At 51.9% G+C, this 27,902-nt stretch overlaps 2 protein-coding genes across 5 annotated transcripts in view; one reads left to right on the top strand and one right to left on the bottom strand.

Moving 5' to 3' along the window:
• The first annotated feature begins 1,982 nt into the window (after window positions 1–1,982).
• Window positions 1,983–18,790, top strand: C8H2orf42 (chromosome 8 C2orf42 homolog). Of its 4 annotated transcripts, none has more exons than XM_053270139.1 (9): window positions 1,983–2,138; window positions 4,871–5,705; window positions 7,229–7,339; window positions 12,143–12,244; window positions 14,463–14,567; window positions 16,093–16,200; window positions 17,346–17,446; window positions 17,733–17,895; window positions 18,195–18,790. In XM_053270139.1, exons 2-9 carry the CDS (start codon window positions 4,883–4,885, stop codon window positions 18,401–18,403), a joined length of 1,722 nt encoding a protein of 573 aa, XP_053126114.1. In that variant the 5' UTR covers window positions 1,983–2,138; window positions 4,871–4,882; the 3' UTR covers window positions 18,404–18,790. The 4 variants fall into 4 exon arrangements, with proteins under 4 accessions (XP_053126114.1, XP_053126116.1, XP_053126113.1 ...); XM_053270141.1 differs by lacking the exon at window positions 1,983–2,138 and adding an exon at window positions 2,316–2,511; XM_053270138.1 differs by lacking the exon at window positions 1,983–2,138 and adding an exon at window positions 2,316–2,539.
• A 1,670-nt stretch (window positions 18,791–20,460) lies between these two features.
• LOC128333744 (low molecular weight neuronal intermediate filament-like) overlaps window positions 20,461–27,902 on the bottom strand; it is a 57,528-nt gene continuing 50,086 nt past the window's right edge. Inside the window, exons 8-13 of the mRNA XM_053269661.1 lie at window positions 26,692–26,808; window positions 25,734–25,840; window positions 24,004–24,091; window positions 23,064–23,147; window positions 22,195–22,283; window positions 20,461–21,219 (exon numbers count right to left, since the gene is read on the bottom strand). Of these exons, the coding sequence (XP_053125636.1) occupies window positions 21,177–21,219; window positions 22,195–22,283; window positions 23,064–23,147; window positions 24,004–24,091; window positions 25,734–25,840; window positions 26,692–26,808 (528 nt within the window). The 3' untranslated portion in view covers window positions 20,461–21,176. The remainder of the gene's footprint in view (window positions 21,220–22,194; window positions 22,284–23,063; window positions 23,148–24,003; window positions 24,092–25,733; window positions 25,841–26,691; window positions 26,809–27,902) is intronic.

Here is a 27,902-nt window from a genome sequence, read left to right as displayed (position 1 = left end):
TCCCTGGAGAGCTGCTGCCAGTTAGAGTAGATTGTACTGAGCTAGATGGGCCAATGGCCAGACATTGGCTTCCTATGTTCCTGTGTATGTGTGCAATAGGACACCATTTTTGAATATATGGCTGAAATGAAAACAGGCCTTTGAGAGCATCTGGTTTCCTGAATAGTCATCACCTCATCCAGGCAAGGAACTGTTCAGCCACAAATACTTCCTCTCTTCAGTGCCTGAGGTGATTGAGAACTGGCTTTGTGCGCATTCCATTTTTGAAGCAAAATATTCCCCTTTCCCTAAGTTAACTCTGATGGTCAGCTCTTCAACACGCTGCTTGGTTCACTGGTCATTTTGAGCAACCCCAAAAGATGACACAAATCTGAAGAAAGAGTGTGTCATGTCCATGCACTCTTAACGGATTGCAAAGTCCTGTGAAACATGCTGCTCCATCACTTGTCTCTACTGCCAGAGAAGATACTTGCTCCTGTACGGTGGAGTAAAAGTAATGCCAGATTGTGCAGTCTTTATGCCTGGCATGCTGAAAACTAAACTGCTGTGGCTACTGGTTTGTGTTCTGTTTGTGAGTAGTTCTAATCCAGCCTGGCTCCTGAGCCTCTGACTATGCAAGGCCGTGTGGGTGTGTGAGCAGTTTGCCTGCAGAAGCAGCACAGGACTCAGTTTTTTGAGAACCTCCTCTTCTGTTGGAAAGCAGCAGCCAGTTTCTAGATCCTTTGGGTGCAGATAGGGTGGGAAGAAAGTGGCAGCTGCATTGCCTTGCATGAACTCCTTCAGGTAGAAACAATGGTGAGAAAGTTGATTGTTCAGGAGTTGCAAGCTAGCTTAATTTGTACGATGGATATGGGTGTAGTATCTAGATGCCTTTAGTACAGAAGGGGGGTTAGTTGGGGGAACACAACTCTTCCCTACATCTTTAAACAGCATATGCATTTAATTGACACTGACAACTCTTCAGGTATTGACAATAGTGCTCAGCCAAAGAAGGAGAGAGAAATGAACGGCTGCCCTGCTGAGTGAGACATTGGTTCATCCAGCTTGACTCCAGAGTGTTTCCTGTTCAGAGGAGCAGCAGCAGCAGCCTGTGTTTGCTTTGCCTTAACTGTTAGCTCTAGCAGTCACTGAACTTGATAGTTGAGTACAGGTGGGAACACTTTGGCCCTTTCCAAGTGCTGCAATCAAAGCGCAGCCCCCTTCTCCTCCTGCAGGACAGAGATGTGTATGTTGTTGTTATTATTACATTTATATCCCGCTCTTCGTCCAAGGAGCCCAGAGTGGTGTACTACATACTTGAGTTTCTCTTTCACAACAACCCTGTGAAGTAGGTTAGACTGAGAGAGAGTGACTGGCCCAGAGCCACCCAGCTAGCATCATGGCTGAATGGGGATTTGAACTCGGGTCTCCCGGTCCTAGTCCAGTACTCTAGCCACTACATGTTATACATACTATATGTTGTCTAGACTAGAGAGCTCTTGCTTCTGCCTCTGGAACTAGCAGAGAAGTTGCCTCTTTCCCAGGCAGAGGGGCAGCCGCTGTCTCCGATCCCCCCCACCACCCCGACCTTTCGCAGCTGCGGTTGTCAAAGAGCGCTTCATGCGTTCTCCAAGGACCAGCCCTCAAAGCTGGCTGGGGTCTTGCAGGTGCTGCTTCTGCACCGTTCTGTTACTTGCTCCATGCGAACAAGAGTGGCCGCCTCGGGACCCTCGACCGACCCTCGCTGCTGCCCAGGGCTGGGGGTGCTTTGCGAAAGGGCTCGCAATGGATGCTGCTTCTCGCGCCTTCCCTCCCCGCCTGCAGTCCAGCCGTCGCGCAGGCACCGAGGAGCCAACGGCCACTTAGGAATAAATGCCACCTCCCCACCTGCTCTAATGAGAGAGCCTCGGAGGCAAGGGAGAAGTGCCCTGTGACTCCCGCGGCTCGGCGCTGTTTCGGGCCGGTGACTCGCACCGGGACTACGTTTCCCACCCTGCCTAGCGCGCCGGGAGGAGCCCCGTGATCGGCGAAAGCCAATGGGAGGCGGCGTTACAGACGGGACTCGCGAGCCGTATGTAAGGAGCCATAGCGGAGGCCGCTGGCGGGCTCCCCTCGCTGGCCGCCGGGCTGGAACCCGAGGCTGGGTCGAGGCCGCCCAGGTAAGGGCGACGCGGCGGGGCCTCAGGCTTGATCGGGAAGGGGAGGGGTCCTGCCCGAGGCCCGTAGCTGCAGCGGCAGGAAGTGACGTCAGGCAGCTTGCAGGCCCTCCGGCCTGGGCCTCACCTCTCCCGCCCCGGCGTTGCCATGGCGACGGAGAGGGCGGTTGAGCGGCTTGTGACGTCACGCTGACGCCATCGGCTCTTTGTCATGCGGCCCGTGAACAGCTTCTGACGCCACCCGGCCAAAGTGGAGCGTGGGGTCTCCCTCCGGCTGCGTACACGGGGGAGGGGACTGCTCAGTGGAGGGACTCCTCAAAACCTCAGTGCAGGTTTGAGGAGGGCTGGCTGCCTCTGAGCATGTGCAGAGTTTCATGTGCGTGAAAGAAACCTTTAGAAACAAGGTGCATCTGCGTCTTCTCTCTTGCAAAGAGACCTAGAAAGTACTTCTGGGCAAAGTGACTCTGAGCATGTGCAGAGTTCCTTCTTCCTGGAAATAAGCCTGAAAAGTTTCCTCTGGGCAAAATCAGATGTAGACTGGAGCTCTTGTTAGGTATCTTGGCAACACTGAGGTCTCCTGCGTGAAAAAAGAGCACTCTGCAGGTGTTGATCTAGACCAGGGATGCTCAACTTTGGCCCTCCTGCAGATGTTGGCCTACAACTCCCTTAATCCCTGGCTATTGGCCACTGTGGCTGGCGATCATGTACTTAATCAATCAAAAGTCCAAAAACAGCTGGAGGCCTAAGTTGAGCAGGCCTAATCTAGACAAGGTACTCTGAGCAATACAGATTTGAGGACAGGCTCGTTCGCACCTGCTTCTAGAGCAAGCACGCACGCACGCAGACCAGCCAGGCACTGTCTGTTTCCCAGGTACACCAGCAGAGCACTCCCAGGAGCCCAACATCCATGGCCTGACCTCCCAGCAGTCTGAGGAATCCGGGCATTAACATCAGTCCACATTTCACATCCATCTCTTCCCCCACTGTGACCTCACGGGAGCATCATAGCTCTGCATTACAGACATTCTGTATCAGAAGTGGTGTCTCTGTGCTGCTACGGGCGGATGGTCCACGTTCTTGCTAGACTTCCTGGGCGGATTCCTGGCATAATCCAGCCCTGCCCTTTCCCATCCGCTCTCAGTTTTGGGGCCACCGTCGAGACAGACCCCTGGCGGAGAACAAGCACATCTTGCATTCAGCCACCCATTGCTGCACATCTGGCTGAATCTCCAGCAATGCTGGCTGATTATGCCCTGTTGGATTTAGGGGCAGGCAGGGACTGGAGTGGTATGTTTGTTACTGTATGCCATTTTATATGGAGGCTCTATGTGTCGCCCTATTCATAGGGCTCAGGGTGGGTAAGAATGTCAGCTACACAACAACTCTCTGATTTAATTACCAGGTTACAGATGAGCAAAATGGGAAAGACCCCAGGTTCCTCACAAAGTACTTTATTGAGCCCAATGCGTTTCAGATAAATAATATCCTTTTTCAAGGGCACGTATGTGACAAACGCAGACCTCCCCTCATCTTGAAGCGAGACTTCACCAATTTCCTAATCTTATCTGACACAGAAGATAGGGGGGGCCACTTTGCATCTCACCACCCAGAGGGGAGGAAGTTAGTAGACTCTTCGAACTACAGGTGTGAGACCCACAGTTGCTGGAGCCAGCTCACGCCCTCCCTCATGGCTTTAAAGCTAGAGGACAAAGGCCTGGTCAGCGTTCAGTCTTTTCCATCTGCAAAAATGGGTGTTCCCCGGGAGAAGCTGTAGAGATTAGTGCGCTCTCAGCCAAGGACCTGCCTACTGATAGGCTAAGGTAAAACTCAGTGCTAGTCAGTTAGTAAATGCTTTTTTGTATTTTCTTTTGAATTCCTGTCTTAATAAAGTGCATATACTTAGAAGTGGCTTCAGTCTGATTTAACAGGTTCTGGAGGGGTTACTCGCAAAACTCTTCCCCATGTGCCTCGTAAGGTCATTCGCTACTGTTACGTTGTTTCTAGCATAATATCTTGTTGTCTTGGGCTGGGTTGTGTGGACTCTGGCTGTAAAGTGCCTGTAAGTCCCAAGCCGGACAGTTCTAGGTTGTTGAAGCCGTTTCTAAGCCAGGACAGTGGCTGTAGATCAGTCTTCAACCGGTGGCAGCCTGCCTTGAAGGAGTGCTCCTAGGTTTGGGATCAGAGCAGTCTCTCAGAGTAGATTCCAGGAAAGCATAGAGTCACTCCTGTTTCGTCACAATGTATAAGACTTACAACATTGTAAAAGAACCTAAAAGCAGAAAACTCTGCAGTTATTATAATAGTTTTCTGGTTTTCTCCTCTTTTATAATGCTTTAAATTTTATACATGCTGTTGAAAAAGGATATTATTTATTCAAAGCATTGGGCTCAGTAAAGTATTTTGTAAGGCTCTTGAAGGTTTACCCTTTATTTTTTCTTCCAGTGGTGCCTTTTCCCCATTCTTCTCTCCTCCTTCCATTTTATTGGTGGCAAACTTGAGGATCTAATTAGTACAGTGTTCATACAGTTTCTGCTGGTCACTGTGCCTCTCTTCAGTTCTTTTCTGCTGCTTTTCCCCGCATGAGTCTTTTAAACATGAGTACTGAATAATAATCTTATTCAGGAAACTGTTTTTTAATCCTTCTTGGAAATTTGTTCCAGTCCCAACCACGAGGGACATGGAGCAAGGAATCCAGATGGATCAGGCCTGTCACTTTTTTGTGCCCCCACCTCCAGGCTCCATGAAGTATGGAATCCAGCTCCGTAAGGAGTAAAGTCCCAGCTTTCTTATCGGACTTGGGGAAAGCAACCCTGCGAGGCATCAGGAAATGTCCCCGATGTGGCACCTACAATGGCACCCGCGGGCTGAGCTGCAAGAACAAGACCTGTGGCACCGTCTTCCGCTACGGCACACGGAAGCAGGCTGGCATCGATGCCGTCAAGATAATCACCGGATCGGACCTGCAGATCTACTCAGTGCGGCAGAGGGACAGGGGGCCAGATTGCCGGTGCTTTGTGGAGCTGGGGGTTTCAGAGACCACCATCCAGACGGTCGACGGGACCATCATCACGCAGCTCAGCTCCGGGCGCTGCTACGTCCCCTCGTGCTTGAAGGCAGCCACGCAGGGGGTGGTGGAGAACCAGTGCCAGCACATCAAGCTGGCGGTGAACTGCCAAGCAGAGGCCACCCCGCTGACGCTGAAAAGCTCCGTCCTGAACTCGATGCAGGCCTCGCCAGAAACAAAGCAGACCATCTGGCAGCTGGCTACGGAGCCCACGGGGCCACTGGTCCAGAGGATCACCAAAAACATTCTTGTCGTGAAGTGCAAAGCCAGCCAGAAGCACAGCCTAGGCTACCTCCACGCCTCCTTTGCTCACAAGGCGGGCCAGAAGGCCGTGGCGGAGCACCGCTTCTTCTGCTCTTGCCAGTCCTTGAAGTCCAGCAAGGCCAGCTCTGCCAAGGAAGAGTCGGGCCAGAAATGCATCCACTACTTCGCCTGCATCTGTGCCTTTGCCAGCGACGAAGCGCTCTCGCAGGAATTTGCACATTTCCTCACCTACGATGCCAGCGGTGGGTAAGGGCAGGGAATGGGTCGGACTAACGGGATGCTCTCAACAAGCAGCCCCAACCTAGATCCACCCCAGGCTGCTCGTCGTGATGAGCCTCCCTGCTCAAAGGCCCTTGTCCCCGCAGGCCGATGGCAGGGAGCGCCGCCGTCTTCAGGCTCCGCTTGTGGGCTCCCCAGAGGCATCTAGCCGGCCACAGGATACTGGGTCAAGGTGGGCCAGCCTGAGACCCACCAGCCGTTGTTGGACTACAACTCCCAGAATTCCTGGCTCTTGGCCACTGTGACTGGGGGTGATGGGAGTTGTAGTCTAGCCAACGATGGCTAGAGCACCTCAGGTTGGCCCACTCTGTGCTGGATGAGGCCTGATCCAGCAGGGCTCTTAGGTTCTTACACACGATAGAAGACTCCCCTGTCTCGTCTGTCTGTCAGGGTGGAGGAAGGAAGATTTGCCCTTCTCCTAGGGCCTCGACCCTGGTTCGAGTTGATTTGGGGGCAGGTCTGGAGCTGGAACCTTTGCAGTGATGATGGTGGAAGAAAGCGGACTTTGGTTAAATTTTCACCACAGAAGTGCTAAGTGCTTGACACACTCTTGCACTTCTTGGCCAGATTAATGGAAGGCAGTAGTGGTGTGCACGGAACCACGGAGGTGCGGTTCGACGCCGGGGTGGGTGGGTGGTTCTTTAAGGGCGGGGGAGGGTGCACTTATCCCTCCTGCCGCTTTCCCCCCTGCTGGCACTCCGTTTCTAGTGAAAGCCATGGGGTGGCCGTGTACCTCCCTGCCGCCCCTTCCCCCGTTCTTGGCCGGAAGTAGCGCGTGCGCCTGTGCAGGCACTACTTCTGGCCAAGAATGCGGGAAGGGGCAGCAGGGAGGTACGCTGCCGCCCCATGGCTTTCACTAGAAAGGGAGTGCTGGCGGGCGGAAAGCGGCAGGAGGGGTCAGTTCACTGCCCCCCCGCCCTTAAAGAACCATCCCCACCGGTGTCGAATGTTTGAGCCGGCGCTGCCTTCGAACTGGTTTGGAGACTTCTAGAATGGCCTCCGGACCGGTTCGTGCACATCCCTAGAAGGCAGAAACAGCTTCTCAGTGTACTCTTGGGCAGGAAACCTGTTTTTCTCTAATATCCCTGCAAGTTAAAAGTCTAGAGACTGATTTTAAACAGCAGCATGCTTCATAAAGCTAGAAACTACCTCTGCACCCAACGGTTACAGTCCTGGAATCTCTCGAGGCCAGATGACCCAAGTGGCAGTGTAGCTTTGCACGTCATCTAACATCTGCTGATGGCAAATGCAGAGGTGTCTGAAGAATCCGCCCCTCAGCTGCAGCAGGGCCACAGTTCCGTGGCAGTTCCTTGCAGAAGGTCTTGGGATCAGTCCCAAAGAATCGGGGAGCAGCTGATGCGAGAGAGAGAATCTTCCTAAGGCTCTGGAGAGCCGTGGCCTGTCAGAGCAAGCAGTGTTGGACCGGATGGGCCAGTGGCCAGTTTGGCATGTGTCTGCTGAACTCCTTCTCTTCCCCCAACTCCAGGCTTGAAACCGTTAATCGGAGCCCAGCAGGTTTGCCCACCTGAGTCTGCTCTGCATTCTGGCGAGGCTGCTGCCCCCAAAGCCAAGAGGAGGAAAAAAGAGGACGTGCCGGGTGAGAGTGTTTGACTTGTACTCCATACCTCGTTAGGCAAATCGTGCAGGGTTGAATGTCTGTCTGTCTGTCCCCATTAGTTGCCATTTGCTTTCTTTTAAAAATTACCTATAGTTGTTAATCCACCTAATGGCGGGGAAATGGCTTGACTAGCAAGCCAGAGGTTGCCAGTTTGAATCCCCACTGGTAAGTTTCCCAGAAACATCTATATCGGGCAGCAGCAATATAGGAAGGTGCTGAAAGGCATCATCTCATCCTGCGCAGGAGGAGGCAATGGTCAACCCTTCCTGTATTCTTCCAAAGACAAGCACAGGGCTCTGTGGGCCCCAGGAGTCGACACCGACTCGACGGCACACTTTACCTTTATAGTTGTTAAAAGATTACCTTTGATTTGAGCCATTATTGAACACTTCGGGAACTTCCAAGACTCGATTCCCTCCTGGCAGAGACCATTTCAAGCATGCCCTGCCCCATGGTCTCAGAGTGGGTTGGTTTAAAAAGTGGCCCCAGCCAGGAAGCAGCTGCACTTGGGAAGCTCCTGCAGAGCACATGTAAACAGTTACTTTCTCAGCTGCTGGGTGCGGACGTCTCACATGGGTTATCCTCCCCAGCATGCTCCAGAGGGCAGGACATATTTAAATTAGTCAAAGAAGCCTTTAAGAGGCCCGGGAGGAGAGCCCCTCCCAGTTTTTAGTTTGTCCTGCAGAGCTCCAGAGCGGACGACGCTGCCTTCCTTCTATACCATTCTACTCTGTTTTCTCTCTACCTACTCCACCCTTCTGTACCTTGCCTTTATACACCTTTGAAAAAATAAAATAACATTTAAAAAACCTCCTCTGCCTTTTCCATTCTTTTCTCCACTCTTCTCTTCTCCTGCTGATGGAACCTAACAGATCAGGCATTCTTCATGTGCTGATGCCAAAGGGGAAGAAATTGGCAGACTCCTTACAGCCCAATAAGCCCCAGCACCACTGCGTGCACACTGCCCAAAATGCCCTGCCATGGACCACTGCATCTTTGGGCGCAACGGGTGGGTGGGTGGGAGTAAGGGTCACAATCCACTGCCGGGACACCAGAGTGGCGTCTCTGAGCAATCCAACGTGCTCAGAAGCGTGACCGTTCGACCTCCCCCCTCAACAGGCCTGTAATCCCTGACCTCGTGGTCCTGGAGGAGGCCGTTTTCAGTGCTCCAGATGTCTCACGGCCAGTGCCACTTCTGACCAAATCAGAGACAGGTACACAAGACCTCAGCACACCAACTGGAACAGGCCTCGCTTCAACCTCAAGGCTACCACTACGAAACAACAATTTGGACAACAATCCATGCCTCGACAATCATCCTGACTCGCTGGGAGTGGGAGGCCGCCCGTCTTGCTTCTTCCACTCCTTGGAGGCCTCTATTTCTGACAAATGGGTCCTGGACATGATCCTCCATGGCTGCAAGATAGAGTTGATCTTCCATTCCAGGGACAGATTCCTACCCACACCCCGTTCCAAATCTCACCAGAAACACATGGCCCTACAACAAGCCCTACAACCACTTTACCATTTCGGCAATAGAACCAGTTCTTCCTCATCAACTCTGACAAGACATTTACTCTATCTTGTTTACTGTGCCCCCAAAAGATGGCTCCTTCAGAGCTGTTTTGGATCTCAAATACCTCAACAAATGGGTCAGACCCCAAAAATTCCAAATGGAAACGCTACGCTCCATAGTGGAAACCCTACATCATGGAGACCTTCTGATATTTGATCGACCTCACGGAGGCATATCTTCATGTACCAATCCACCCACACTCCTGCCACCACCTCCGTTTCTCCTACCAGGGATGCCATTACCAGTATACTATGTTGACATTCGGCCTCTCATTGTCCTCAAGGGTCTTTACCAAAGTGATGGCTCCCCTGGTAGCCCACCTCTGACTGCAAAAGGTCAGACTCTTTGCTTAACTTGACGATCTCCTCATACAATCCAGAGAGTCCGCAACACAAGACGTAAACACCACCCTTGCTACATTATCTTCTCATGGTTTTCTAATAAACACCACCAAGAGCCACATGACTCCCTCCATGCAAATTCAACACCTAGGGGTGGTCATAGACACGCTACAAGGCAGACTTCCTCCCAGAGGAGAGACGGGACAAGATAATAGTCTTAACCCGATCCATATTGTGTCTCAGAAGGGTATCAGTCATGATCCTAGCCCAACTACTGGGTCTCATGGTGTCCACTTTGGAAGCCCTCCCCTGGGCACGCTTCCATCTTCACCCTCTACAGTGATTCCTCCTACCACACCAATTGGAGATCGCACAGAAGTGTCACCCAAGGGTCATTTTACCTCCTTCAATCAAGGAATCTCTACATTGGTGGATAGAGCCTTCCCATCTGAGTCAGGGCAGACCTTTTCTGGATCCTCCCAGGATAATTGTCACGACAGACGCCAGCCTCTACGGCTGGGGAGCACATTTTCTTTCGCACTCAGCACAAGGCACCTGGACTCCACAGGAAAAGCGACACAGCATGAACTGGCTGGAACTGAGAGCCATACGTTTAGCACTTATGGCCTTCAAAAAACAGGTCCAACTCAAGGATGTCCTGATACGCACAGACAACATGACAGCAAAAGCCCACATAAATCGCCAGGGAGGAACCTGATCCCACTGCCTTCACCAGGAATCGGTTCTACTAATGCATTGGGCAGAGACGCAACTGTCCTCCATCAAAGCACATCACATCAGCGGTTCCCTCAGCACTCGAGCAGACTGGCTGAGTCGCCAGGAGTTGCACCCAGCAGAATGGAAACTCCACCCTGAGGCCTTCCATCTCCTCACCAGAGCCTTGGGTCATCTGTTGGTGGACCTCTTCATGTCTCTCCGCAGTACTCAACTACCTCATTTCTTCTCCCACTTTCTGTGCCAACAGGCAGAAGGGGTGGATGCCATGTCAGCTCCTTGGCCCCGGGAACTACTGTACACCTTCCCACCGGTCTCACTACTTAGCAGACTTCTACGCTGCATTTGATTGGTAGGAGCACAGGTGATTCTAGTGGATCCCTACTGGCCTCGCCACCCATGGTTCACAGAAATTCTTCACTTGGCGGTGGACAGTCCATGGTTCCTCCCACCAAGGAGCAATCTCCTCAATCAAGGTCCAGTCCTCCATCACTACCCAGCCTGGTTCAGGCTTGCTGCCTGGCGACTGAATGCAACATACTCGGCCGCCTAGGATATGGCAGACGAGTCTTAGATACACTCTTGGCATCCAGAAGGTTGTCCACCAGCCGAATCGATCAGTCTACCTGGCGCGTCTGTCTTCAATGGTGCAGGCAACGCAAGCTTTCAGCAATAGCATGTGAACTTTCTGAACTTCTACTGTTCCTTCAAGACGGTCTTGGCAAGGGGCTAAGCACAAACACCATCAAGTGACATGCAGCAGCACTGGGACCGCTTCTCTTTCCTTTCAAAGGAAAAGGCCTAACCTCGCACTCTCACTTGATACGCTTCCTGAGAGGGGCCACACTGTCATCCCCTCCGGTAGTTCACAGGTTCCCCTCTTGGGACCTCCACAAAGTCCTCAGGGTACTACATGCACCTCCATTTCAACCATTGCGTTCTACGTATCTCTCTCCGCATTCTGTCCATGAAGCTAGCCTTCCTGATAGCTATCACATCAGCTAGGCGAGTTTTTGAACTCAGGTCCCTATCCGCCAATCCCAGATTCTGCATCTTCTCCTCAGATTTGGTTACTCTGATCCCAGACCCCTCGGTACTACCAAAGGTGGCTCCAATATTCCACAGATCTCAGGACTTAGTTCTACTCTCCTTTTATCCTAACCCCTCTCACCCAAGAGAGAAAGAGTGGCCGATGCCTGAAGACCTACCTGTCTCGGACCTCTTCATTCCGTTCCACGGAAGCGTCGTTCATGTCCCTCCTACCATCCACAATGGGACAACAGGTCTTGATGTCTACTCTGTCCAGATACAGGATCAAGGCCTGTATTTCCCTGGCTTACGAAGTCCAGCTCCTTCCTACTTCACTGAAGCTTACAGCTCACTCCACTCACTCGGCAGCCACCTCGGCGGCCCTCTCCACGAATGCTCCCTTAGAAGGTCTCTGCAGAGCAGCAACGTGGTCATCTCCATCCACCTTTATAAGGCATTACAAGTTGGACCTAATGCGCTCATCTCAGACTACCTTCGGCAGGCATGTACTTCAACACGTTCTTCCTCCCCAGTAGCCGGGGTCGCCCTCCCTCCCAGGGTCGTCTTAGCTGTGGCATGTCCCACGTGAGATGTCCTCACCCAGCAGCTGAGAAAGGAGCATTGGTCACTCACTGTGAAGGCTTCTTCTTGCTGCTGGTGTTGAGGACATCTTGACCCACCCGGGGCATCAGTGGCTACTGGTCTGTATCTTGTTTACCTGTGTTTTTTCATTGCTAACAATATTTATTATGGATTTTCTCCTTCCTTTCTAGAAGCTTGGCTTGACTAACTAAACTGGGAGGGGCTGTCCTCCCGGGCCTCTTAAAGGCTCCTTTGACTAATTTAAATATGTCCTGCCCTCTGGAGCATGCTGGGGAGGATAACCCCACATGAGATGTCCTCAACACCAGCAGCAGCAAGAAGAAGCCTTCATGGTGAGTGACCAATGCTCCTTTTTCTAAAAATATTTTTAGAACAACGCTTTGGGATTGTTTTTAATGAAAGGCGGTATAGAAATGTAACAACAATGAATAAAAATGAATGACAAGCACAGCCTAAGGGAAACTGTCCTGCTCCTTTGGTTTACACTTTGAATTTCAGGAATGCAGGCAAGCAGCCCACTTTTGTCTCAAGACCTGGCAAGCAACAACCTGAGGAAAAGCGGACTCAAGAAGGTGTCTGTCGCTTCACTTAAAAGGCAAGGTGAGTGGTGTTCCAGCAAGCCAGCTGTGAATTCCACGAGACTCCCTGTCCCCGGATATTGGCTTCACTAATATGGATAGATAGAGGCCCTTCCCAACTTTCTGTTGCATTGGTGAAACAGACTTCAGGGGTGGCCTCGGTGGGTAGAAGCAAGTAGAGATGTGCAAATCGATTTGAGCTCAAATGGATTTGTACAGCTCTGCAGGCCGTTTTGAGCTCGAAACAAAACACCCTTAAAATAAAGGGCCTGTTTCGAGCACGACTCAAAACATTTTGAAGGCCATATTGAGGCCCTGTTTTTCCAGGGAGAGCTGGTCTGCGAATTGGGGTTGGCGGGTAGACCAGCTCTCCTCTCCAGACTTAGCACATCAGTCCGTCTTGGAGGGCTGGTCGATCCTCCGATCCCAATCAGACTAGCTCTCCCCAGAAAAACAGACCTCAAAATGACACTCGAAACTCTCAAAATGTTTTGTGGTTGATTCATTGAAACAGCTGGCTTTGGCCGCTGTTTTGATGAATTGATTTGAGAATTTTTGCTGTTTGTTTCTAAATGATTCACAAAATCTGTTTTGTGCACATCCCTAGAAGCAAGCTTGATTGATAAAAGCAGAGAACCCTAGAGACAGGAAGCAAGCTGAGCATCTTGCTCCAGTGCTATCCTGCCCACTTTATTTCTCCAGTGTAGAGTGAGCGGTTGCCTGTCCCTCCTGTGGGGAGAACTAAAGGGTTGTATGTGGGGCAGCATTGCAGTGAGAGCAAAGCCCGCCTGCCACCCTTGATCTTGGGTGAACTGCCAACCGCTGACTGTGGTTTCATGGTGTGTGTGATATGCCTTGTGCTCAGAGACACCCTGCAGCCCTCAAAAGAATTCTTCCCTCCTCTTCATACACTCTGCCTGTCAGAATGCTGGGTATTTTATTATTTATTTACTTATTTATTGCATTTATAAACTGCCCCATCCAAACAGCACAGCAGCAAAAACAAAACCCATGTTGGTCATTTTAAAAACAATCAATACAAAACAATTTTTAAAACAGTTTAAAACCATTAACAATTAAAACATTTCAAACAGTTTTAAAAAACCCTGGAAGGCCAGGCCAAACAGATAGGTTTTGAGGGCTCTCTGGAAGGCCAACATTGAACTCAGGCTACTGATTTCTGCCTGGAGTGCACACTCCACAGCCCAGGGGCAGCTACAGAGAAGGCCAGCCTCTGAGTCGCCACCAGACACACTGGTGGTAACCGGAGACAGACCTCCTCAGATGACCTTAATGTGTGGTGGGGATCATACAGAAGAAGGTGCTTTCTTAAGGTAACCTGGACCTCAGCTGTTCAGGGCTTTAAAGGTAATAACCAGCACTTGTGTTTTGCCCGGAACCTATTGGCAGCCAGTGCAACTGTCTTAAAACAAGCATCATATGGTCTCTTTGGGTTACCCCAGAGACCAGCCTGGCTGCCGCATTTTGAACTGACTGAAGTTTCTGAACTACGTACAAAGGCAGCCCCACGTAGAGCGCATTGCAATGCACTGGTCTTGTGGTAGCCAGCATGACTTGTCCCCTTTGCTAAGCAGGGTCAGCCCTGGTTGCATTTTAAAGGGAGACTACATCTGTGAGCACTGTAAGATATTCCCCTCAGGGGCTGGAGCCACTCTGGGAAGAGCAGAAGGTTCCAAGTTTGCTCCCTGGCGGCTTCTCCAAGACAGGGCTGAGAGAGATTCCTGCCTGCAGCCTTGGAGAAGCCGCTGCCAGTCTGAGTAGACAATACTGAATTAGATGGACCAAGGGTCTGACTCAGTATATGGCAGCTTCCTATGCTCCTGTGTTTCAGTAGTCAAGCTTGGAGGTTACCAGCTGATGCACCACTGTTTTGATGATGTTCTCTCAAAGGAATGGACACAGCTGTTGAATCAGCCAAAGCTGATAAAAAGTGCTTCTGGCCATAGCCTCCACCTGAGATACCAGGGTGAGGCCTGGATCCGAGAGCACTCCCAAGCTGCATACCTGTTCCTTCCCGGGGAGTGTAACCCTGTCCAGCACAGGAAGATCTAGTCTTCAGTACAAGTTAAGTTTTAGTGAAGAGCAGTTCCTGTGCACCAGGATGCACTCTGTCTTTTCTGGGCCAGAGGAAAGTGAGTGAGTCAGTCCACTTAGGTTTGAAATTGGGCCATTCTGTTAAACAAGAGTCCTTCTGGCTTCCTTCCTTTCCTTTCCTCCAGCTTGTAGCCAACTGCTTGATGAATCCCAGGTGACTTTGTCCTTCCAGGAGTGGCTGGCCAGCGTCACGGAGCGCATCCATCAAGCCATGCACTACCAGTTTGATGGTAAGCCTCCCCTGTGCTCTGAAGCCAACCTCCCCTTCCTTCCACATCAGAAGCTCGTGGGAAGGAAGCTCCTGGCAGAACCACCCTCTGGGGCCATCTCCAGGGGCTGTGAACCCCGCACAATCTGGCCTTGAACATGTGCGTCTGCCTTGTCCTGAGCCAGAACCCGGGTCCCTCTAGCCCCGCACAGTTTCTTCTGGTGAATTGTGGCTCTCCAGGATCTCACTTGGGAAAAGGTCCCTTTCCCAGCTTTGCCACCTGATCCTGGGAATTGAACCAGGGACCTTCTGTGTGCAAAGCTCTGAGCTTTGCCCTACCCAAAATTATGGCGTTGCTTTGTCCCAAGTCAGACTGTTGATCTCTCTAGCTCAGCACTGTCTGCTTTGACTGGCTGCAGCTCTCCTGGGTCTCCAGTTTAAGGGGGGCGGGGTGGTATTTCCCAGCTGCCGCTGCCGCTGCCTGACCTCTTCAACTGAAGGTGCCAAGGATTGAATCTGGAAGCTTTTGCTTGCCAAGCAGGGGCTCTGCCTCCTGCCCTTTACAAACTGCTCCAGAGTTGCAAGGAAGATTCCTGCTGCCTCTTGTTCAAGGCGGTGTGTGTGTGTTGTTTTAATCCTCAAAGAAGTGCCCCTGCCCATATCAGAAGTTTGGTTGAGAGAAAAGCTCTGTTCCAAGGCCAAGCTGGAGGGCTCCCTCCCAAACCTCTGTCGCCTGTTCAACGTGGGCCAGTCAGAGAGGGGTCCTCAGCAGCCACCCCCAAGTTGCAGAGCTCTGGAGCTGTAGATCTTATTTTTATTTATTTATTTTCATTTTATTTTCATTTTATGTACATTTATATCCTGCTCTTCCTCCAAGGAGCCCACAGCAGTGTACATGGTTATGTTTGTCCTCACAACAACCCTGTGAGGTCAGTTAGGCCGAGAGAGGCGTGACTGGCCCAGAGTCACCCAGTGAGTTTCATGGCTGAACAGGGGTTTAAACCCGGCTCTCCCAGGGCCTAGAACAACACTCTAACTGTACACAGACAAACCAACTTCCTCTCTCTGGGGCAGGTTTTGATGGTCAGTTGCTAAACTTTTCAGATTGTTTCATGGAACATGTTAGGGTTCGCTTCATCCTTGTTGCTTTTAACTGGAACATTCCCAGACGGGGCTTTTTGCTCGCTTCTCCGCCAGAATGGAGGGGGTGCGCTCACACATTCGCCGAATTTGTGCCGGGATATTGTGCGAGTTCTTGGGGAGCATTTCACACACACACACATACTTTGGGTTGTTTCATTGTGCGTGAGAGCCTAGCCCGATTTTATGTCCAAAGTAAAAAAAAAATTAAAAATCCACTTCTTGCATCGGTTTTCTCGGGCAAATTGGAACTCACAGTCAACCTGTGGTGAAACCTACTGTCTGGGGAAGCTCCTGGTGACCCATCCGGAGCATCGGGAATGGCTGGGGATGAGATTCTGACGAGGTCAGCCGCTCTCCCTCCACCGCCCCCCTTACACTGACTGTGTTGTGTCTTTTTCCCTCAGGCAAACCGGAGCCACTCGTGTTCCACATACCCCAGGCTTTCTTTGAGGCCCTGCAGCAGAGGATCTCTGTTGGGAGCGTCAAGAAGCGACTGCCCAATTCGACCACAGGTAGTGCCCGGTTTGCAGAGCCCCTCTTCCGCTTGGAGCCAGCCGCAGTAGAGACGTGCTGCAGATTGGTGCTGACCCTCCAGCTCTCTTCAGGCTCTCCCCTGAATTGAATGTGGCGGGGGGGAGGGCACCCCGCTGGCTCTGCTCCCCATACCCCGCTGTGCCTTTGGTGGAAGAAGGCTGAACAGAGAACTTGCACACAGATGCACATAAGCTCCCTGTTCAGGCCTTGCACCGAAAGCACAGGCATCGGGGGGTGGTCCTGTGTCCCCCGCCCCCCATTGACTGGAAGGAGGATGCCTGAGTAGAGCCATAATCAAATAAGTTACAACTAACTACAACTACAAATATTTATGTACCATTTTTCAGCAGAAGTTCTCGGAGTGGTTTACATAAAATAAATAAATAAGATGGTTTCCTGTCCCCAAAGAGCACACAATTAAAAAACCCAAGATGATTATCAGCAACTGCCACTAAAAGGACGCTGTGCTGAGGCTGGAGAGGGTTAGTGCCCTCCCTCTGCTAAATATAAGAGAATCCACACTTTAAAGTTGCCTCTTTGCTCAGTTAGCAAGGTGAATAGTTGGAACCATCTCTGGAACTCCCTGCCCCTTGATCCCCCTCCCTGTTTAATTTTAAATGAAAGTTGAGTACTCTTTTATTCCAGCTCTCCATCCCCTCATGCTATGCATTTTCTCTGTGACTGCCCTCTTTTAATAATTAGCTTACCTTTCATTTCTGTGACTTTAGAGGTTGCATTTTACCGTGCTTTTAAAATGAACTTTGTTGTAGGCCACCTTGAATTGATTTATGACAAATGGTGGCATATAGATCTTCTGAACGGACTAGCTTCCCCAGATAGGTCTGGCTTCTGCTGCACAAGAAAGGCCTGTTTTAGGGAGAAAGTTGGTTCCAGAGGCTGGGGGCGGTTCAGAGGCCCCACTCCGAGTTTTCCTTAGCTGCCCACAGTGGGGAGTGAGTGGCCCCTACGCAAGGGCCCTCCTGGGGCCCTCAGAGAATGGAGGCCAGTGTTCCATCATGGTGAGGCAGCAGCAGAATCCTGGCATCCAGTCTCAGACGGCAGCAACAGGAAGTGGCCGGCTCCTTGCAGCGCCCGCTTTCTAAAAGAGCTTGTCTGTTGCCAGCTTTTGTCCGGAAAGACGCCTTGCCCCTGGGGACCTTTTCCAAATATTCATGGCACATCACCAACATCTTGCAGGTCAAACAGATCTTTGATACACCCGAGGTAAGAGCCGCTGGCTCCTCTCTTGTTGTCTTGGGGGAGTTCTTCAAATCTGTGGTGTGGGGCTGGGGTTCACGTAGAAGGGGCTGACCTGGACAGCTCCCAAGCATGCCTGACTGTCTAGGATTGCATTGCTGTTGCCCGTCACGTCCTGCTCCTGCAGGCTCCCATTAGCTGGAGGGCTTTAGCAGGAGCCTGGAGGTGCTGGTGCAGAGGGACGCCTCCCCTGGTTGCTGCTGCTCCCTGCTTGTTCTCGGCCTTCACCTCCACGCTTGGCCCCTCTTCCCAGATGCCCTTGGAAATAACACGCAGCTTTATCCAGAACCAGGATGGCACTTATGAACCCTTTAAGTGCCCCAAAGTCGAGGTGGAGAGCATCCCGGAGACCTACGGACGCCTGGAGAAGCAGCCGGTTCTCCGGCCCTTGGAGCTGAAAACCTTCTTGAAAGTGGGTAAGTTCCTAGCCCGACCCCTTGGCAGTCCAGGGGGATTTCTGGTTTCCCCCAGCCGACCTTGGAGGCAACAGAAGCAGCTAATGACAGCTGGTGTGGTGTAGTGTAGTGGTTGGTGTCAGGCTAGACTGAGGTTCAGATCCCCACTTGGCCTGGACTGATCACCATCTCTCAGCCCAACTTAACCCCTCAGGCTTGTGGTGGGGATAGAAGGGGGTGTCCCTTCTGCATCCCAGCACGTTGTGTGGGAAGAGGCCCCCAAAGCCCTGCTCCCCTCTTTCTGGTTTCCCTCCTACCAGGCAACATGTCCCCTGATCAGAAGGAGCCGACCCCTTTCATTGTGGAGTGGATCCCGGAAATCCTACCCCAGTCCAAGATTGGCGAGCTGAGGATTAAGTTTGAATACGGCCATTACCGGAACGGGCACGCCACCGAGTACCAAGAGCCGCGCCCATCCCTCGAACAGGCACTGGAGCTCATGCCGCTCACCACCATCACCTTCCCTTGAACTCGTCGTGCGTTGTGTGCACAGCTCGGTTTGCACAGCCCCAGCCCCAGCCCCTGGCTGCTCAGCTGTTGCCAGGATCGACCCGGGGAGCTTGCCAGAGGCCGCTGGAGCCCAAGTGTAGCTTTGCTATCGAGGACCCACTTTTTTGTTCTTAAGCAACCGCATCGGCCACTGTAGAAACATCACTCTCTTCCCACCGAACAGCATATGATATTCATGCAGCGTTCTCTGTTTCTACCCTGAGACCTTTGGTAGCTCCATGGCTGTAAAATAGACCAACTCTTTACAACTAGCGGGTGGGAGAGAGGCAAGCTGTCTTAACTAGCTACCACCCCTTTACTGGCATATTTTACAGTATATTTTTAAAAATAAATTAAATTGACGTGACCTCCCTTTTCTGAATTCAGTCTCCCAAGCAGTTGTATGATGAAAACCCCTGGAGATGGATGTGCAACAGAGCAGTTCGCACAGTCACCATTAAGGTAAATGGGAGCGGTGCGCCTTCCCATTGGCCGATCTGGTGTCAATTGAAAACAAGGCTGCAGGCTGGGAACTTGATCGTGAGTGAAGCCCCATCTGGGGCAGGATGAGCATTGCCTCCCCAGATTCCATCCCCAGCTTCAGAAGAAGGGAGGGAAATTCTCCTGCCCAGTTGGGGCTGAGCACACCAGCCAGCTCCCTTGTTTTGACCTGGCACATAATTGCAAAATGGGAGCGTGAAACTTTCCCAGCTCCTCAAACTGGGCCTCTTACCCATTTTATGGCACTGCAAACTGCCCTAAGATCTTGCCACGCTCACACAGTCCCTGCCCTGATTCACACAGTGAACAGGTTTTAAAAAAGGTAAATCTGCAGTGGTGTTTCCAGGTTACTGACCATCTTGCAAACCGTGTAAGCCAAGGGTTCTCAAGTGTGGGTCCCCAGCTGTTGCTGGACTTCAGCTCCCAGAAGTTGAAGCTCCGGGATGTCCAGCAACATCTGGGGACTTGCGTTTGGGAACCCCTGGTGTAAGCAGTTACCCTGTAAGCAAGCTGCATTAACTGCAACTTTAGAAGTTTGTGCCCAGGGGGGACTAATTCATCCTTCAGTTGGCTGCAATGGGCATTGCCACCTTCAGAGCTTAAGCAAAGAATTTAGACCCAGGGCAGGTTCCCCAGAGAGGTTTGCACTGATATCAAGCCACTTTGAAAATGCTGCAGGCCTGGTAGGAACTGCAGGTAGCCTTGCCTGGCGGCAGTCCTGAATCACCCCCCCCACACACACACACCTTTTGCAGGCTCTAGTACAGTGCAAGCTGCCAGGAAAAACGCAACCCTGCCACAGTATGGGGAGAGACTTGACAGAGGGCTGCAGTTATTTGTAAGCAGGGCCCAAGGGTGGGTCGGAGAGGGGGATACTTTACCCAGGCCCGGAGGTCCAGGACATCTGCCTTGTTAGGGTTAGGAATAGACAAGGCTATAAATACTAATCAGACAGCCAGAAATGTCAGGAGCCTACCGGATGCTCAAATTTTTCAAAGCAGACAGGGCCTGGGTTGGAGGTGGGAGTGGAATGAGAACCCAGAGAAGAAGTGATGCCTAGGCACTGTTCAAAGCCTATAGTTCTGCTTTTACTTTGCCTGGCTTGCACTGACTCATCAGGAGCCCTAGAGGGCAGTGTTGACCTGAGCAGCACCCACCACGCTGCCTTCCAGGGTGCTGGCCTTTTTGATGAGGATAAGAAAGAACAAAGGATGTGCACAACTGCTTCTGCTAACCCAGGGGTCCCCAGAGTTGATGGACTACAACTCCCATCATTCCCACCACAGTGACCTTCTGCCTCTAAAGAGATGCCCTGAGGACTGAGACGCTGGCTGAGAGTCCCGTCCTGCAGACCTGGTGGGGGGCTGCCCTGTTTCTTCCAGCCAGTGTCTCATCCTAGACGGGGCTGAGAGGCGGACTCAGCCCATAACTGTCATTTCTCCATCCAGTTAAAATGTTACATGTTACAATGATTACGAAAGACTCTTGGCAAATCAGAAGCAAGTTCCCTGGGAAAGAGAGCATGACGCATGTCCATTCTTGCACTTTTGGGATAGCTCTTTTTATTTAGAGTCTAACTCTCAGAAAGGAAAGATACAGAGCATGTACATGTCCCCCAACCCACAAACATGCACAGTTTACAGAGGCCTTGGCGGTTATTTAAAAAAAAAAAAATCAAGCAAGCTCAGCAGTGACAGAAGCAGTCTTGAACTTCCACTTGCCCTCCCTGTGCACACATTTCCCCAAGTGCGTCTGCGAGAGTGCCTCCTCGCTGCTCTGGGTTTGCCTTTCAGTCAAGTGAAGCATCTTCAGGCCAAGCGAAGCTGCAATGAATGTCAGTGGCAGGTGCCTTGTTGCTTGGGAGGCATCCTCCAGATCTCAGCACCTCAAAACCTCCGGTGGAGGCTGATCCAGCAGGACGCGTATGGAGCAGGTCATCCCCGCCAGTTCTGCGATGGTGTGAACAGGGTGGAGCTGAGGACCTAGCACAGCCAGCCTGCCATGCCAGGTGGACACTGAAAGGGCATCCGACGCCCACTCCCTGCCAAACCTCCTTGCAGACAAACCCTTTGGCCAGGGGCCCACTGAGGCTCATGTGGCTGATGGTCCATCATGCAGGAAGGACAAGTCGTAATTAGCTTTGGGCTAGCAACATTCATGTGGCTGGATTTAGACACAGCAGGATTTAGAAGCTGATGCAGCTGCTTCTGTTCCTTTTGGGTGGGGAGGGGTGGGCGTGGTTGCTTGCAGACTTATTCATTCTTGCAGAAGGGGTAGTGCTTATGAGTACCCATCCTGGAACAAAAGAGGGCAATCCTGTCTCATTAGCAGCACCACATTTTGCTCCTGGGAGGAGCAGATTCCACAGGACTATCCCAAGCAGCAAAATAGGGTTAGCATTCACAGTGGCACTGGACTGTCTGTCTGAAGGTGTCAAAATGCAGAAGGAAGTTACTCGAAGGCCAGGAACTGGAGGAGGAGAGACGCTAAAGCAAAGGTGACCAACCTGAGGGGCTCCAGCTGTTGTTGGACCACAAGTCCCATCACCCCCTGCTGCAATATACTGCAGCTGGGGATGATGGGAGTTGTAGTTCAACAGCAGCTGGAGAGTCAGGGTTGCCTACCTCTGCACAAGAACAAGGGTGGCCAACTGTGGCCTTTGGTGCCATAAGTGGCACGTGCAGGAGAGCGGGTGGTTGCCCTTCTTGGCTGCCGCTCCCAGTTGCAGGGTGGGGGCTGCATCAACGCCGGAGGGGCCCTTCTCTCTCCCGCGTCTTCAGCCCACTTGCCACCCCCTCTGGAGAGCAGAGCTGGAATCCCTGCCGAGCAGAGCTGGAATCCCTGCCGGGCCTTCGCCGGCCTTTGGCACTGCTGACTCTGGGCTGCTTGAGGCTGCACACGGCAGCCGGTTCCGCGTGGGGTGGCTGAGGCAGCTCGGTGAAATGCAAAGGGGCTTCCCTAAACACACCGAGGGCACAGCGCTAGGGAGTCGGGGTGACCTCTCTGGCCCCAAAGCATCATTTCTGAAAACAACGGCCGGTGCAGGAGGAAACCGAGTCCCTCACCCGGCCTGTTCCCCCTTCCCCTCCTAGCCACTTAGGTCTGCTCTAGACCAACCAGAAGGCAAAGCAGAGCCTTGGGCATTGCCTTCTGGTGGTCCCGGAGCAGCCGAGCAGGCCCTGCTGCTGCTGCTGCTGCTGTAGTATACCCAGAAGGGCCCAAACGCTTCCAGGTGGGGCCCAGTCGTGTGAGTCAGTCAGTGTCACATACCCCAAGATGTCCCAGGCAACGGCTCGGGCCCCGCAGTGGAGGGACTCCAGCTTCTTCATCTCTTCGTCTGTCAGGCAGAAATCAAAGACCTGCAACCAAGAAACAAGGGACCCCCCTGAATTCCCTGCGTGAGGCAAAGCCAAGCAGGTGCCCTCTCAGAGGAGGAGGAGGAGGAGGAGGGTCTCCGAGGCGCTGGGCCCCACACATCCAAGGCTTTCCTTTGCTTGCATGTGTCAAAAAATAAGAAGAATGGAGCCGTTACTCTTCCCTCCTCTTTGTGCTCTAAGCAAGCGCACCTCTCATCCACTCTGGGAACCTGTTCTTGCCAGAGGTGGGGGAGCGGGGAGATGGAGCAATGCTGGGACCTAGCCCTGCCTGTTATCCTTTCTCTCCCCCTTGCACGGCACCCCTGAAGTCCAGCACAGCAGTGTAAGGACGGGAGACGCAATCCTGCTCCCCAAAGGGCCGGCACATGTGCTGCACCCTAAAAGCCACAGTCGTCTTTGCTGATGGCGCCTCAGCCCCCAAGAAACAGCGTCTCATAAACAGACGAACTGCCTGCCTCAGCTTTCATTTCCAAAAAGAAATGGTCTCCGCCTGGATTTCCAAATTGACAGCAACACCTTTTAATCTCTGAAGGGTTGGAGTTCTGCCCCCATCACAGACTGGGAACTCTCTCCCACGCTACTGTCCAGCCAGCACAGGACAGTTATTCACTGGTCATCCACGTGGGCTGGTCATGGGCAGGGAAGTCCAGCAGCATCGGTGGCCCCAACTTGAAGGACCCCCCCGGGGCTCCTCAGAGGCTAGGCAGGGATATTCTTCCACTTCTATCAGTGGAGAAGTCCACCAAGCTCTGGACACGTTACCTTTGAATTCTCGATGATGTGAGCAGGCGTCTGGCTCTTGGGAATGGTGGCGATGCCACTCTGGATGTTGAAGCGGATCAGAATCTGTGGAGATGCCAAGATGCAGGTGAGTCCTTGTGCAGATGCTTGAGCCCTTTTTGGGCCCATCAGTGGATGGGAAGCGCATGTGGGGGCAAACAGAAGCAAGCCAGCTAGCCATGTCAAGACGCACTCTCTGGCTACACACACCCGGGTGCACCTGCATTCATTTAAGATATTTGGGGGACCCTTTTCTATTACAATACTCAAAGTGGCGTGCAATGAAAGCAATTCTTAAAAGAGCAAGCACAGCAAAAAAACCCCAAGCCCTGCTAACTGAGCAAAGAGGTGCCTTTTCAAAGTGGCGATTCTCTTGTATTTAGCAGGGGGAGAGCAACTGGCCCTATCCAGCCCCAGCCCAGCATCCCTCCAGTGGCTTCTGCTGGTGTCTACCTTATGTTTTTGTTTTTAAGATTGTGAGCCCTTTGGAGACATAGAGCTATCTTTAATTATTATTGTTTTTCTATGTAAACTGCTTTGAAACTTTGATGGAAAAGCAGTATATACATATGTGTAGGAGTAGTATTAATTGCAACAGTGAATTAAAAACAGCACTAAAGGGAGTGGCTAAAATAGCATGAAAAAGCCATTGTTTCTCCAAGGCCTGGGAGAATAAGAAGGTCTTCGCCTGAGGTCTGAAGGACCGCACTGTAAGTGCCAGGCAAGCCTCTTAGGGGAGGGAATTCTGCAAGTGGAGGCCGGCAACCAAGAAGGCCCCGTTCTCCTGGCCATCGCAACTCCCAGTCATGGAATGCCCATGGCATGTTGTGTTTGGCTCTAACTGCAGCCTCCCCTGCTTAATAATAATTATTATTTATAATTAATTCAAAAATACATACACGGCCTCTGGAACTTATTTTACCTGGGCAGGTGATTTCCCATGCTTTTTAGCAATTTCCTTCACCACTGGGTCTTCCATGCCATTCTTGGGATCCAGTTTACCTGGAGGGCTGAAGAAAAGCATTCATAGAGCCCACTGAAAGCAATTCTGTTCCATCACATTATTTTTAATTCATGAATTAAGGCTGCAATTCATGAATCACTGAACATAGCAGAAATTACTCTTGAGTCAACACACCCAAGCTCCAGATGTTTGCTAAAATATTTTGGAGCCCCCCCCCACCCACCGCCCCAGTTGCTGAGAGCAGATGTGAATTGATAGAGCTCAAGGTTAAGGGTGCGCATGTGCTTTTGGCTCTGATGAGTAACACAGAAAGAATCAAATAAATATGATGGTGTTTGGGGTTTCTTAAATTGCAAATCATCTTACAATTCCTCCAGTCTCTCCAAAAAAGGTGCCGATATTGAGGTTAGGTAATATGCACATTGGTTTACATCTAGTCAACAGATTAAGTTGGTTCCAGAATTAGGCTCTTTAAAAAGCTGATTAGCTGAGAGCTCTAGTGATTTTGACGTGGTGTGGCCTGTCTGCGCAGGCCTGCCTTGCATGGTGCTTTCTCCAGCACCCAGAACTTCAGTGCCAACTGGTGTTCTAGAGCAGGGATTCTCAACGTTGGGTCCCCAGGTGTTCTTGGACTTCAACTCCCATAATCCCCAGACCCATTAGCCTTTGGTTGGGGATTATGGGAGTTGAAGTCCAATAGCATCTGGGGACCCAACGTTGAGAATCCCTGTTCTAGAGGTTCGCTCACAGCCCACCCAGCAGGTGGATGGGCCACTGGAGAGCCACTCAGTGGGCCACGGGGACCGTCTTGCTGTCAGTCCCATCCCATGGCCTGTGCCACCCCCCCCCCCTGTCTCCCAGGCCCTTTCTATTCCCGATTCCCAATTCTGGGTACTTGTTCCCTTTCAGAACTGCACAGGGATCCAGCAGGCTCAAGAAACATGGCAGCTGCATCAGCTGCACTGGCAGAAAGAGGCAGGTGAAGGATGTCAGAGCAGCCCTACTGGATCAGGCCAAAGGCCACCGGAAGTTGCCTTTTACTGAGTCAGACCCTTGCTCTATGTCGCTCAATATTGCCAGCACTGACTGGCAGCAGCTTCTCCAAGGTTGCAGGCAGGAGTCTCTCCCAGCACTACCTGGAGAGGAGATGCTGCCAGGGAGTGAACCTGAAACCTTCTGCATGCAAGCAGACAGGTGCTCTTCCACGGAGCTGTGACCCCATCCCCGAAGGGGAATATCTTACACCGCTTACATGTAGACACCCATCCAAATGCAAGCCAAGCCCGGCCCTGCTCAGCAAAGGGGGTCAATTCATGCTCGCTGCTACCCCAAGACCAGCTCGTCAAAGTCCGCTTCCTGTTTCCCAACCGGGAAATTCCCCAGCCGAGTCTGGTGGCGCAGTGGTAAAACCGCCGCCCTGTAACCAGAAGGTTACAAGTTCGATCCTGACCAGGGGCTCAAGGTGGACTCAGCCTTCCATCCTTCCGAGGTCGGTAAAATGAGTACCCAGAATGTTGGGGAGCAATATGCTAAATCATTGTAAACAGCTTAGAGAGCTCCGGCTATAGAGCGGTATATAAATGTAAGTGCTATTGCTATTGAGGGAGCGGAGAAGCCCAGAGAGGCCTTTCCAGAGCAGGACCAGCCCCAAGGACTCCCCTCCAGCCTGAACATGACCAGAGACTTACAAGGGACGCTTGGGGGAGGTCAGCGGGCTGTAGCCAGTGAGAGCCATCCCTTTGGCCCTGGTGAATGCAATCAGCTTGCACTGAGTTTGATAGATGTGACGCTCCACCTGTGGAGAAAAGGGAGCGTTCAGATGGCACCCGAGGCCAGCGAGGGTCCTTTTCACAAGCCGAGCAGAGGAAGCTGCCTGAGACCGAGTCAGACCCCTGCTGCACCCGGCTCTGTGTGATGGACTCTGCCTGGCAGCAGCAGCGCTCCAGCATCTGAGTGGGTCTTTCCCTGTTCTGCCGACTGGGCCTTGGAAGAGGAACTTCTGCATTCATTTATCTGTCTTAACCGCCCTGAACCATTTTTGGAAGGGTGGTATAGAAATCGAATAATAATAATAATACAATAACCCCCCGTCCCACGTTGACCTCTGCCTCCATTTGCCTCCCCGCTTCCTCAGTTTCCCTTGTGTTGATGTCTGCACTGTAGGCAGGGGCCTGTGCCCTTGTTCTTTGCAAAGCGCTAGGCACACAGGCATCAAACAGCCGAGAGGGGCAGGCCAGCGGGGCAGGTCCAGGTCCATCGAATCCATTAATGAATGCAGGAGGGGCTGTCCTAACGAGTCAAGGGGAGGCCAAAGGGGGCAGCTCAGATTGCTCCTCTCTGGCCTGGCCTGCCCGAGAGCCACACTGCCTCCAGCAGAGTGGCACGGTTAACCGCACAGCTCTACCTGGTGAATGGCCAGCCTGCAGGCAGTGCAGCTCCTGGTTATGGCAGGAAAGAGAGGAGCAACCCGAGCTTCAGCCAGGAAACAGCTGCGCCTCCTTTGGCACCCCGCTGGCTCCTTCGGAGGAGCCGCTACTGAATGAACGAGTAGGGATCATCTAACCCCTGGGCCAAGGCTGAGCACAGATCTCCCCTGCCTCTCTCTCTCTCGGAAAGGAGGCCATATTTACGCTACCAAAAGGTTACCTGGAGGACATCGGGCTTGATTCTCGCTTCGGAGAGCAGCCTCTCCAGCTGGCACTGGTTGAAGTTCGCCACTCCGATGCTCTTGACCAGCCCTTCATCCACCAGCTTCTCCATCGCCTGTAAGGAGAGGGAAGGTCCCAAGGCTTAAGGCCAGCTGCTTGCAAGAGGAGAATCTCAGTGCACACTTTGGGTGTCACACGGAGGAAGCTCTTTCCCTGCTCTCACCTGGAGATGCCGCCCGGGATTGAACCTGGGGCCTTCTGCAGGCCAAGCCGGGCCTCTCCCACGGAGCTACGTCTCCATCTCCATCTCCAACCATTTCACATAGGAACATATGAAACCCTCACCTACCACATCAGACCATTGCTCCATTTAGCTCAATGTTGTTTTGTCTACCCTGACTGGCAGTGGCTTCTCCAGGGTTTCAGGCTGGAGGCTCTCCCAGCCCTAACCTGGAGATGCTGCCAGCACATGTGAACCAGCCCTAGAGCAGCAGGATGGAGGAAGAGGAGGAGAAGAGCTGGCAGATGTCCCTGGCTTCCTCCTGGACTTCGTGTCTCAAGGCTGGCTACAGCCTCTTCCCTCTCTCCCAGAGTGTGATTTGTGCCCAGCCACACAATGGTGCTTCTTACCTTCTAGGGAGGTGCAAATCAACTCGGGTACAGATTTGTACCCAAATCAAGCTGATTTGTGATTTGGAGACAGAACAAATCGCCCCTGTGATCCATCGGCTAGATTCGGATCCAAATCAAATCACACCAGATTCGATTCAAATCACTTCGAGATTCGGATTCCTTCTCCTATTTTCCCCAGATTCCCAGCTTTCATTTCTAAAAATGAAATGTTCTAGGAATTTTTTCAAGTGTCTAGACTCTTTGGTGTCTAATAACCTTTCCTCATAATGAATCCCTATGAGGATTCATTACACATCAAAGAGTCTAAACACCTCAAAAATCCCTAAAATATAAACTGGGTACCCAGTGGCTTGCCGGTTGGGGGGTAGTTGGCACATAGGATTCCCCGCCCCCACCAGCAAAGCAGTGGATTCAAAATGAACAGAAGAAATGAAGGTGTACAATGAATCCTCATAGGGATTCATGAGGAAAAGTTATTAGACACCAAAGAATCTAAAACTTCAATATTCCTAAAAAATAAACTGAGTACCCCACTGCCTGGCAGGTGGGGGGTAGTTGACACATGGCAGTTGACAG

The sequence above is a fragment of the Hemicordylus capensis genome, chromosome 8 (genome assembly GCF_027244095.1).
Source record: "Hemicordylus capensis ecotype Gifberg chromosome 8, rHemCap1.1.pri, whole genome shotgun sequence".
NCBI lineage: Eukaryota > Metazoa > Chordata > Lepidosauria > Squamata > Cordylidae > Hemicordylus > Hemicordylus capensis.
The sequence above is the reverse complement of the archived record's forward strand: the minus strand, read 5'-3'. Positions and strand labels throughout refer to the sequence as shown.

What these genes read in the sequence shown, in the direction of transcription:
- C8H2orf42 (XM_053270139.1), top strand. Translation starts at nt 4,883, where the DNA reads ATGGAATCCAGCTCCGTAAGGAGTAAAGTCCCAGCTTTCTTATCGGAC. An exon ending in CATGCACTACCAGTTTGATG is followed by an intron (nt 14,568 to 16,092) that starts GTAAGCCTCCCC and finishes TTTTTCCCTCAG; the next exon opens with GCAAACCGGAGCCACTCGTG. An exon ending in ACTGCCCAATTCGACCACAG is followed by an intron (nt 16,201 to 17,345) that starts GTAGTGCCCGGT and finishes GTCTGTTGCCAG; the next exon opens with CTTTTGTCCGGAAAGACGCC.